Raw genomic sequence first — 14015 nt, 5'->3', positions numbered from 1 at the left:
ATGAAAAAAAGTAATGTGTCGTCAGAAGCGATATCATTATTGAATTCAATTGATCAATCAGAGTTTATCATTGCTGCTAGTTGCATCAATAAATTATTTTTAGCTCACTACTTTGTAGAAATTTACAAAAACCAAATTTAGATTTGGTTCAGGTTATTGATTTGGCGGAAAATATATATTAACAGGTAGATACAATAAGAATGAATGTAGATAATTATTTTCATAATATTTCTCTAGACGTTAAATCGAAGGCTAAATTTTATGATATAACACTAATTAAACCTCGTCTAGCATATAGGTCATTATTGAGATGTAAAATAAATATTGGCTCAACTAAAGAATATTATATAATATCTATTTTTATCCCATTCTTAGATACTTTTTTATCGATAAAAAAAACAAGTCTTTAGCAATCTTCAAGTTTTATTACCCAAAGATCCTTCTTCGTTTTCTAATGCCACTATTTGTAAAATTAAATATTTAGCAAAATTTTATTCCTATGATATAGATACTGAAATAAATTTAATCAGGGAATAATTGTGGTATAAATATTTACTACGATTAGCTATTTTACCTAAGCATGCTATTGAAGCGCTCAATCGGTGTAAAGAAACTTTGGCTCAATTTCCTAATATTTTGAAGTTTTTTTATATCCTTGCATGTTTTCCTATTACAACATGTACGAATGAAAAGACTTTTTCCAACTTGAGGAGGTTGAAAACATATTTACTAAGTATTACTTCCGAATCTCGGCTAAATGGGTTAGCTCTGTTAAATATCCACAGATATTTGGTTCCCACGACAAACGAAATTCTTGATGAATTGGCAACATTCCCACGAAAATTAAAAATCTCATTATAATTATAGTATTTAATAAAAAAATTTGTATATTATTTTATTTGAAAAGAAGTTAAAAAAACTTGTTTTTTTAAATATTTTTTAGTCAATATTTTATACACACTACTATTAGTATTTTCAATAAAAAAATTATATTCTACTTATATTGTATGAGAATTTAAGCTGAGGCTAGTTTTTAAAGCAAATTTTATAAAAAAAATGTCATTAAACTTTATGTCAACTTTACATTTAAAAAAACTTTATTAAATATAATATACCTAACAAATAATAAAAAATAGACTTGTAATATCCATAAGCACGAATTAGTAAATAATAGTTAAAAATATTATTAAATTATGAATAATTTAATAGAATAGCTAGAACATAAGACCCGGCCGAAGGCCGGGAGAAAGCTGGAAGGGGTTTGGGGGCGAAGCCCCAAGAAAAATTCTCCCCCCCCCCCCTATAAGAAAATCCTGGATACGCCACTGATAGGCCGCGTTATATTTCTCGAAATAGTTTTCGCTATATTGTCTTCGCATTTTATGTTTCGCGAGATTGACTTCGCTATAAAATTTTCGATTATTGATTCGCGATAAAAATTTCGCTCTAATGTATTCGCTTTAAAGGTTTCGCGATGAGATTTCGCTATAAAAAATTCGCTATATTGTTTTCGCGGAAAAATACTCGTTAATGTGGATTCGCGATATTTTTTTTGCTATAAAATTAATTCGCGATAAACGACATTCGCGATTAAAGTTTCGCTGAATTGACATGGAACCCATTTTTAATAAAACAATCGTATCTATATACGATACATTTTTTATATAGAATATATATTTAAATTTTCAAGGATCTTCCCAACTCTGATAACTAAATAGAATCTTCGTCGATTTTTTTTCTTTATTGATATATTTCTGTAACTTTATTACCCTTTTCAATAAATTCAACCATAGATGCGAACCCGGCAAAATATTTGTTCGGGTTCGGTTTAAGGTAAAATAAATATAGGTGGGTTCGGTTCAGGAAAATATTTTTGAACCCGGGTTTAGCTCGGGTTTAACAATTTTTGAATTGATAAAAAAAAATTATATTTTTTAAATCATAATAACTAGACATAAATTTGGCATAAAAAATAAATTTTTTATTTTATTTATAGGCAAAATATAGTTAAAAATACAAAGCATAGTCATGTATCAATTTTAAAAATTTAATGACATATTTCCTTAAATTAACAATATCCAATATAATAATTTTTACTTGACTTGTTGACTTTCATTTTCCTCTTAATAATCATTGAGAATAAGTTAAGAATTAAAAATGGCGTAAATGAATTTAATTGTTTAAAATTTATTAACACTCCAATAGGAATTTTTGAGAATAAATTAAATAAGTTTTAAAAATGGCATATATGCATTAAGTTGTTTAAAATTTATAAACACTTCACTTAATTGGAAATTTGAAAATATTATAAAATCTCTACAAATATTTGTATTTACCAGAGTTGTTAAGGTATCTCGATACAAGTATCTAGATATAAAAATGTGGTATCTGTATCTAGATAAATTTTTGATTAAAGTATCTGTATCTAGATATTATTTTAGAGGTATCTGTATATGTTTTTAGATACTTTTTAAGATACATTTTGATATACTTTTATTTAACGCTTTTTTATATTATAAATAAAAATACATGAGTGTAAAATTTATTTTATATGAGCTTATAAATTAATATTAATATATACATTAAAAAATTATATATATATATGTAAAATATTAAAACTTATATATAAAAAAGAATATATAAATATTAATTAAATATTATGTCCGAGTTATCAATAACAAGCAAATTCTGATATTATAATCCATCTCAAGGAATTTGCCATTTTTAATTGCAATGGAATTGGTATTTTATTTTATTCTATTATATTAATTTTTAAGATTAATATTGATGATGAAAATGACGACATTCTTCCATGGTCAATTTATAGACCATATTTTAAAATAATATCTCAAAATAAAGAAAACAAATATCTGTTAGTAAAATGTTTGCCATGTCCAAAAAATATGAAAATTTCAGTTAGCATTACCTCAACTTGCAACATTGTAAAACATTTAAGGGTATAGATACTAAATAAATGTTTACAATTTTAATTTTAAATTTTAAGAGAAAACATTAAACATTCTTAATCCAAATAAAAAAGGGGAAGGAGAAAAAATCTATTAAAGAAAATATTGGACTAGGCTCATCGTCCATTGATTTTTTTTCAAGAGACCTCAGACTTTAACTTAAACCATTTAGATGATTTAATATTTTATTATAGATAGCATTCAGCCATTTTCAATTGTTGCAAATCCATCATTTATAAAAATGATCAAAACATTAGCTCCATAAAAAAATATAATTTGTAGACAGACAGTGGTTGCTAGAATTTCTCAAAGATGGGAGAATGAAAAGAAAGAAATCATTAAAAGTTTAATAGAACCATCGTTAATATGCACAACATCAGATTGTTGGAGTGCCTATCGCCGGTAAACATATTTCCCAGCTCATTATTAAATTGAAAAATTTTAAACAAAAACCTAAAATTTTGTTTACCACTCTTAAATGCCTTACTTAAATTGAAGATAGGTAAATTATTAATAAATTAATCAGTATTTAATAATTCTAGGTTTATTGAGACAATTTTTGAAGATGAAAATATTTTGGCAACTATACTTCATCCTTTTTTTAAACTAGATTGGACATGGTTGCAAATGGATGAAAATTTTAATAAAAAAAAACAATACAAAGATTAGTTGAGGAATTATCAAAGTCTTCAAATGAGTGCAAATTAACCTGTGAAAAAAACCAATAATTTAATATCCGATTTTTTTCAATATCCCACTTGTTAATGATTTAAATTCTGATAATCAACAAATTTTAAATAGTTTTTTCAAAAATGAATGCCGAGATTTTATCATTTTTAAACAATATCCTGATATAAAAATGTTATTCGTTAAATATAACACCACAATCCCTTCTAGCGCCCCTGTTGAAAGACTTTTTAGTATAGCTAAAAATGTCTTTACAGATAAACGAGGATGTCTTAAACCAAAATTTTGAAAATATTTTATTACTGAAATCTAATAATTATTTTTAATCATATATTATATTATTTTATTAATGATATATAATAATTATTTATATTAATCATATATTATATTAATATCTAAAAATTATTATTTTATTTTATTAATGATATATAATAATTATTTATATTAATCATATATTATATTAATATCTAAAAATTATTATTTTAGTTATATTTTGATAAATAAATATTGTTATTTTAAATTTTAAAAACAAAAATCAATATATATATTAACATAATATGATATGATATACAAAATCGAGAAAAAAAAAAAATATATATATTAAATATTTAAAACATAATTGTTTTGTGATATCGAGTCAATAAATTTTTTAGATCATTTCATGAATTTTCACAATAGAATCCTAATTTAGGTTTATTCAAACCTTATCTAAGAGTATAATAAAAAATGTATCTGTACCTAGATACATTTTAAATTGTATCTGTATTAAGATAACTTTTTAGAAGCTATATCTGTATCTAGATAAATTTTTAGTGTATATGTATCTAGATCCATTTAAAAAGTATCTTTTAACAACTCTAGTATTTACACAAATCTTAATATATGACATGACTTTAAACAATACACTGAACCCAGTGGAACCCGGATTCAAATAAAATTCACGGGTTCGGTTTGGGATTTTGAAAATTTTATAAACGGGGTTCAGGTTCGGTTCGGGTTCAGATTTTTTCCAAAAACCCGGGTTTTCTTCTCCGGGTTCGGGTTCGGTTCAAATCCCTGAATTCAGCAATATAAATCAGAATCCTTTATGTTAAGAAAAATCAAAGTATACGTCGATTAGATTTATTTTTAAATAATCTTGTGATTACTAAATGTATGAATTTTTGGTTAATGTTTATTATAAGGGGAAGATGAGAAGGGGGGGGGGGATTAACCAGAGTATTATGATCGAAATCCTAATAACTTATTAATGTAAAAAAATTTAGTGTTCATCTAGCTGCGGAATAGGATTTAAGACAAGAAAAGTGATATGTTATTTAGGAGGTATTAAAATCCATTCCGAAAAATGCATCAATGTTTTAACGAAGCCTCTGACTCTAAAATATTGCAACAATAATAATCTTTGCATTTATTACGATTGGAAAATATATAACTGGTCTACCGAGCAAGTTAAGTTACTTTTTTTCATTGACATAAGTTGTTTTATTTAGAGTATAACAAACAAATATTTTGAATAACTTTTAACATTTTAGTGTTTTAAGTACAAATGTTCCCTTAAAAATACTGGAGTAAGCGATGCGATATATGAAACTCGAAGGGTTGATTGTATAGATATGAAAGGAAATATAGTATCTGAATTACTATGTCAACATAGGCCTAAGCCGAATATTACACGCTCCTGCAACAAATATTTATTATCAAACGAGAAGGAATGTTTGCCCATTTATCCTAATTTTATTAAATATTCAAGTGATAGATCTATTAATTTTACCCAGTTTCCAGATTCATACAAATGGAAAACCTCTCCTTGGACTAAAGTTGCTTAAATTTTTTTTGCTTTTATAATACCTTTTTTTTATAGTGTACAACTTATAGTTGCAATTTTGGGTTAAAATTTAGAAGAGTTTGGTGCACTAATAAATCAAATATCACATTAACCAACACTTCGTTATCGCATTACCACAAAACATTGATAAATGCTTCCAAATGTCTACACACAAGGAGGCCAAAGGCTATCAAAAATTGTAAAAGCAATCAAACCACTTGTAAAAATATTTTTTTTACTTAATTTAATCATGAAATCAGGCATTTTTAAATCATGTTTCGAACTAAAAAACAAAATGAATATCTCGATTGATGGCACGTATAGCTTGAAAGTTCAAGACAATTTGCGAAAAGTAAAAATTTTATATATTTAAAAGAATAAAATTATTATTTTTGTATAGATTTATTGCCACAATATGAATGCATCAAACCCTAAAGAATATATTACCTTGATATCGGGAGAAAATTATGCTGAATTTTTTAATATGCGGTATGTGATTGATTAAAATATATAATAATTTTGATAAAAAATTAAAAGAAAGGAATAGTGTAAAAAAAAGAAAGAAAAGTGAATATATTAAATAACACCATTTTCAATTATCACCCAATTGCCTGACAATTCATTCATTAAAATGCATAAGTGTGCATACATTGGAACGAAATGTGATCTGCATTTAGATGAAATGTAAAAACGCCATTTAGATGAAATATTTTTCAGTGGCATCTACTACAGCCATTTACATTGATTACAACTGACTTCAATGTATATACACTTTTAATAAATGAATCTTCAATCTGGCTTATTATTTTAATTTTACTGTTAATTGGTGTTTATTATTTGTATCTCACTTTTTATTTTGCCTGTTAATTGATATCTAGGCTGGATTCATAGTAACATATCATTTCCGTCTTTATTATATTTTTTATGAGATTGACATTTGATTGAACCGAAATCCGACGCTACTATGAATCCAGTTTTACTCTATTTGTGATATTATTTTGATTATGCAAATTTTGTCGATTAAATTATTTAAAAGGGATCGCCAACTTTAGTTTGGCTTAGATTCTGTTTAAAATTTCTTTTTGTCGTTTCACATGACCTATTGTTCTTTTATTTGTGTTCTATTATTATTAAATATGCTATTTTGTAACTTATTTATTAGATCTATTATTCATAGAGTTGTTAATTATCTGAATACAAAAATATTGTATCGCTATCATATCAACGATACATTTTTATTAAAGAATATCTATATATATACACTATGATATATTTTAAATACAATTTTATTTTACATTTTTTATAATATGAAAAATATTTAATCCTCTTTTTTGTATCAAATTTATCTGTCCGAGTTTATTTACTTCCAATTAAATTTAAACATGTTTTATTTTTAAATAATGGGTGGCAAAAATATGGTAAAGGTATTAATAATAATCTTTGTATATTATAATTTTTGGATAATTAATATTAGTGACTAATGAAATATTGGTTCACTTCACAATTCGAGTTTAACAATATATTTTGACATTATGCATACATTACCTGATTATGATTAAAAAAATGTATCTTGATTATATTTAAAATATATTGGAAATAGGATTTTTAATTTTGATAATGCAAACATTACATGAATATAATCTAGGTTGGGCGGTAACGCTAATATTTTGATTTAAAATACCAAATTTTAATACTTTTTTTATTTATATTTATTCGAATATTTTACAAAGTATTTAAATGCTAAAAAATAATAGGTATTTAGTATTAAAATGACCTTTTTAATTTTATACGAATACAAATACCTGTTCTATTTTCTAAAATTGAATTTTAATTTGTAAATTAATGATTTATTAATTTAAATATTACATTTTTGACCCGAGTTGCGAAAAATTTATATCTCATCCGATTGATAATGGACGAAAATATAGATTCCACCAGTTCGGCTGAGTTTTTTTTATTAAGACATTATATTTACAATATATTTTTACAGGGAAATAGACAAAAAAGAGTAGAGATTGGGCTTAGTTGTTTTTATTAAGCTATTTATGTTTATAATAATTTTTACAGGGAATCTTTTACAACATCAAAATCCTCTTCTAAATTTAATTTAACCATCTTAGATGGTAAATTTTTTATAATCATCAGTATAATAAATAATATAGTGATAGCTAAATGTAATTTATACTCAACTAAAACACCAAAATCATAAACGGTCTCCAGTCCAAAAATTTTCATTATCCATTTAAAAGCATTAAAATAATTATATAGATATTCGAAATGTATCTATTTTTCCTTCAAATTGTCCATTTATTTCATTAATCAAGTTAAAGTTATGTAGCAAGGAAGACTGGCATGATAAATAAATATGAATGAATATATTAATTTTATATAAGTAGTAATTTTTTATATTATTCAAGACAGATGATTTTAAATTTATTAATGTTGTTAATTATCATTATACATTATTATAAGGACAATTTTTCTCATAATTTCCTCGCCTCGTTAAAAGTGTTATTTTTAATGTTAGAACCAATCATAGTTCTGTTCATTTAATTAACAAAACAATCTATTTACATGGGGTAGTAGATTATAATAGACTCAACATTAATATTTATATAATATAATAGAAGAAAATGTATTGTTTAAATAAAATTTATAAAAATGGATTCTATAATAAATCCACTTTCTGTAGGTTTTTTTAATCTTGAAATTTTATTATGAATTGCTGACCTCTGAACATTTTTCATATCACTAAATATTTAATGATAAATTTTGAAAATTTAGAAAGCTAATTAGAGTATATAAATGAATTAAAAGTAGGCTGTGTTAATGTTCTTCTTAATTTTTTCTCTCTTAATTCTGATATTTATTACATAATTATTCGAATTTTATAAAATGGTTAAATGTTGAGATGAATAGTTTTAAACAAAAAATGTCTTATTCAAATAAGAAGAATTATTACGATTTTACTTCATTCCACATTATAGACTATGTAAATGAGGATATTTCGAAGTAAATTTTAAAGGAAAAATATATATTTGAGATTTTGTGGATATTTTAATAATTGTATAATTTAATTAATAGTTGGAGACATAATTTACACGCTGTATTTTATTCGAATTTATTAAAAACAAAAGAAAAATATATTTCATTACGAATCAATAATCATCAATGAATGAATCAATAATATATTCCTAATTCCACAATCAATAAAACATATGATTGACATTTTTTATATATAGTATTATATTTTATCTAAGTATACATATATTATTAATATCTACAACATGTCCACCCCTAAAAGGCCAAGGACATGTATAACTAAATAAATGTATATCATATATTTACAAAATAAACACATTAAAAATTTATCACATACAAAATTTTTTCATTAATCATCTTGTTTCAACAATTTTATTTCTTCCATTTCTGCTCCGTAAATTCTTCCCCATCTTTCGTTTAGCCTTTAATTAGACATTGATCCTCTTTACCAGGTCTCATATAGTAGCTGGTACTGCATTCACTTGCTGGATCTGAATCACCTTTTTTTATAGATTTTTTCATAGAGTTCATTAATCAATCGCTTGATTGTTGAGTATTTCCTTGATAAGTCCTGGGTGGCCACACTCGATTGCCACCTGGAATCTAATTCGTTCATTTTGTTATAATTAATCAGTCTCAACTTTTCTTTTTTTATCTTAGCATTATAATCACTTGAGCAGCAACGATGACTATCCCCATCCAATTCCTCACGATAGAATTTGGAGGTATACATTTTTCTTTTTAACAAATATGATGGCACTTATTCTGCCAACAAGTGGTCAGTCCCTTAACACCGGAAACATTTTCTTTCAGTTTTAAGTGTTTTCTTTTTCCTCTCGAAACCTTTCACTGATTTGGGAATCACAAATCTTTATGTAACACTCTCCACTATCAATAAGTGGAAGTTCCTTAGTGTTTATTAAATTAACTTTAAAAAAAAATTTTTTTATAATAAAAACAATATATTTAAATTATAATGCTTTATACCTCTTTTTTTTTTAATCAAACTTTTATTTTTCTCTAATACACCATTTCATGTTTTCTTATAAACAAGAAAATATTTCAAACCTTTGTCTGTTCTTAATTGACCATTTTATTTTTATTCATTAAAACATTTTATTTGCTTCATTGATTGATACACCACATATAATAAAAATTTATTTCAACAAATAAATTTATAAATTTACACCATACGTTTGGTTTTTATTTTACATTTTATTTTTATCAGATAATAAAAACAATTTTATTAATAAAACAATTTAACTAGATTCATTAATAAACAACACTTCATAAATTTATCTTCAACCAATAAATTTATATATTTACCACACAATTTTCATCTATATAATTACAAATTTTCATGTATAACTTGATTATCATGATTTAAATTTTTTTTTAAAAAAAAACAACTGGTCATATAATACACTATTAAGTCAAACCTCAACTTGAATCATTGGAAAATAAAAATAATTATCGAATAATATAATCATATAAAGATGATCACATTAAGTTTCCTAGTCACATTCAGATAATCACTTTAAGTTTCATAATCACATTACCATGATAAATTGAGTAAGTCACAGAATAACTAAGAGTCAACCAGATCACATTATCATGATAAATTGAGTAATAATCATTACCATAATATTGTTAAATCTTATAATTAGACTAATATTCACATAATTCTAAGGACATATTAATTTTATAATCACCTTAGTTTTGGTTCAACATTACTTTTAGAATAACATAAATCTGAGAATACCTTAATTTTAGAATACATTGTTTTTGGAATAACCACAATTTTATAATACATTAATTTTGGGAATAACATCAATCTGAAAATATTAGTATATCTTTATCTACGTATTTTCGATTGATCGTTATGACGGATTCCCTTAATTCCGTCTATAAACTCCACACAATTTAATTTGTTTCCTAAATTTTCTACAATGCAACCCTTTTCCCATTTTTTTTTCTTATTCTCAAATATTCTAGCCCAGATCATTTGTCCCACAGGAAATTTTATGTTATTTTTATCACATGGTAATATACTAACACTTCCCTTTGATTTAAGAAAATCTAAAGGTAATCTGGTCTTTCGACCTAAAAAAAAACAATTCCACAGGAGTAAAACCCTCCTTATTTTTAGAATTATTATAATATAACTGAGCCATCCAAATCTCAGTTTTTTCTATTTAGTTTTTTTTATCCAATTTTTCACTATGGCTACCATTCTTTCCGCCTGACCATTAGAACTAGGATGATATGTCGGAGCCAACATATGTTTTATTTGCAATGAGATACAAAAATGTTTAAAATTTTCAATAAATGCTGGACCCCCATCTGACACAATGGTTTTAGGAATACCGAATTTGGACCACAATTTTTTTTAATATTTTGATAACAACTTTGGTTGTTAACCCATTAACATCTTCATATTCAATCCACTTATAATATGAATCTGTTTTTTTACCATCGTCATGGTACCAATTTAATAATTGTATCATTTAATTAATAGTTGGAGACATAATTTACACACTGTATTTTATTCGAATTTATTAAAAACAAAAGAAAAATTTCATCACGAATCAATAATCATCAATGAATGAATCAATAATATATTCCTAATTCCACAATCAATAAAACATATGATTGACATTTTATATATATAATATTATATTTTATCTAAATATACATATATTATTAATATCTACAACAGATATAATGATACTTTTCAATTTTTGAAAAGAATTTTTTTTTAGTTTTTATTTTTATACAAGTTTTTACTATAATCTTTTATAATGTTAATTTAATATGTTTTTACTTTATAATTTATTATTTTATAATTAATGGAGATGATTAAAGTAAAACATAAATTTTGTTATTTTGTTTCAAACTTCATACCCTTCATTATTTAATCTATCATCTGTTTTTTATTTAGATTCAAATGTTTTTTATCTTTTACAATGGTGCTCAAATCAATTCAATAATAAAGAAATTAAAAAAATTTAGTGATACTTTAAAAATTGACTTGCAAAATTCCTAATTTCTAAAAATGATATCTGCATCTGGATACCTTTTTAGGTCTCGCATTTGCATCTAGCAATATTTGATAAGTATCTTTTAACAACTCAACCACGCATATTTATAATTATTTTTGGTTTAAATAAATTGCTTATGAATCTTACCTTTTTCTTTTTCTCCCGTAGAAGGTTGACTGACGATTAATCTACTAAAGCCAAGCTGCTCTTGCCATAAGCTAAGCCTTAATGCAACGAACGATGCATGAAAAGCGGAAAAATGATTTTTTTAAAAATTAAATGGTCAAGGTTAACATACAGAATATGTATAAGATAGCAGATATTCTCTTAAGGGAATTGGGAAGGTATCTTATATCCCTTAATAAAACCTTTTAGAATTCATAAAACTACATTGATGGATAAGAATAGGTTGCTTCCCGAGAAGTAAGTGGAAGAAATCTGCTCGATGTTTAGATAAGAGGGATGTTTATTTATCAATGGATATAGATTAAGAAGCCTTAGTAGCGTCATCAAAAATTTTGAAAGAGAGGATAAAATAGCCCAGGATCTAATCCCGTTTATATAAATCCTAACAGATTGGGCAAGTTTAGTTTACAATATTGTCACCCCCCTAGACTGCCTTCTTAAGGGTATTGATAAAAGATTACGAGCACGGCAATATTATTGCAGCAATGATACCCAAGATTCAAGAGTAACTTATTCTACATTAATTTGCAAGAGAATAGTCTGTTAAGCCAGACTTATTACTCATTTGGAAAACCAATTAATCATTCAGATCTATATTCGAATTCCGTTGATAAGCTAGATGAAATTAAAACTGGAGGGGTTGGGGAGGGGGGGGGGGGTTCAAAATGCTAATACACTAATATTTTGATACTTTTGCAAAAATTTTAAAAATCATTATAGAATATAATTCATTGCCTTTCAGTACTCGTGTGTTATTTATAAAGCAAAATATGTTCTTAATGAAAGACATTAGTGTTTTAAATTACACTTATTTAGAGAATTGTAAACAAATATATGATTACATTATTTTATGTGATTTGTATCAAACCACGTTTGTCTAAGTAAATATTATGTTTAATACGAGGCTCTTAAATATGACTTCCATTCATACCCTTGGTAATGCCTACTGTTAAAGTTAAGAATGAAATAAAATTTTCAAATTAAATTAAATGCTAACATTTTTAAATTTTAAAATATATTTTAAATCATGAAGACTTAAATTCCCAAATAAATGTATAAACGAATCTCAAACGGGGATTCATGCAATTTCACGTTCGACTAAAATGAACAGCATGTTCTATTGTAGAGAATGTGTTCCCATTACAAACAATAATTACATTGGCAAAACGTCATTCACTAAAATTAGATTTGATCCATCCTCGCTAAAAGTCACAGGTTAAAAAAATAAACGAATTTCGATGAATTACTATATGTAATATATTTAAAAGGAGACGATTATACCTTTTCAAAGCGAATTAATGACAATTTCGTACCTTACGCGACCGCCGGAGATTGCTTTAGTTTATCATATTGCCCTCAGGTTTTATTATTTATGACAAATTTTAAATTCTATATAAAAAAAAATTATAGGGATCATTTAGCATTGATCTTAATGGAACTGGTTTTGCCGTTTCTAATAAAACGCATTGGAATAAATACGGGAACCGCGCCTCTGTTAAAATACTCATTGAAAAAGTTTTTTTATTTAAAAATATATATCACATTTTATGATAATAGCTCAACTTAAGGAATGTTCTATAGTAGATTTTTTTTAATTAGATGAAATATATTTTAAATTAAACAAGTCTAGGGTCAGGGCTAATTAAAAGTTATAATGGTTTTTAATAAAATTTAATTATTTGTATAAATAACTTATCGAATCTAACAAGTCAGTGATTATAAATAAATAAAAATATTAATAAATCAGATGTTATACAGTCAATTTTCTTTGGTTGGACCATAATTACATTATATATATATACTATTTTCTTTTTTCCAGAATTATACTAGAATATATGGGATATGTGGTGGTTATTGCGGTAAATGCACCCCTTTTAGAAAAACCGGTTTAATTTTAATGATTGACACTTCCTGAGCAGCATTTTTTTTATTTTTTCGTATTTATTAAATTTATCGAAAATAATTATGGATGGCATTTGCAAATAAAATAATTGATCTTAGGAAATAATTTATTTATATATAAACAGACCTCGCATTTATATATTATTATTTATTTATGTATAATTTATTTGTTATATATTTTATTATAAAAAGGAATTCACACATCTACCAAAATAAAAAAAAAATTTTTTAAATAAAACAATCAAGATATAAAATTTCTTATTTGTATATGTATATATTGAAATATGTTTTATAAGTTTGTTAGAAACATATTAAGAAATCTTATTTCTTCATACTAAAATAATAGATAATTCGTTAAATATAGTT

The 14015-nt window shown here is 24.9% G+C and overlaps 1 protein-coding gene across 1 annotated transcript; it reads left to right on the top strand.

Moving 5' to 3' along the window:
- The first annotated feature begins 5930 nt into the window (after positions 1–5930).
- On the top strand, positions 5931–13707 carry LOC135923130 (A disintegrin and metalloproteinase with thrombospondin motifs 20-like). The gene is made up of 5 exons (XM_065457719.1): positions 5931–5967; positions 12781–12962; positions 13016–13107; positions 13158–13262; positions 13567–13707. The coding sequence occupies exons 1-5, from the start codon at positions 5963–5965 to the stop codon at positions 13660–13662; spliced, it is 480 nt and encodes a 159-aa protein (XP_065313791.1). The 5' UTR covers positions 5931–5962; the 3' UTR covers positions 13663–13707.
- Positions 13708–14015: the final 308 nt, after the last annotated feature.

Source organism: Gordionus sp. m RMFG-2023, chromosome 2 (genome assembly GCF_954871325.1).
Source record: "Gordionus sp. m RMFG-2023 chromosome 2, tfGorSpeb1-WG-v2, whole genome shotgun sequence".
Classification (NCBI taxonomy): domain Eukaryota; kingdom Metazoa; phylum Nematomorpha; class Gordioida; order Chordodea; family Parachordodidae; genus Gordionus; species Gordionus sp. m RMFG-2023.
The sequence above is the reverse complement of the archived record's forward strand: the minus strand, read 5'-3'. Positions and strand labels throughout refer to the sequence as shown.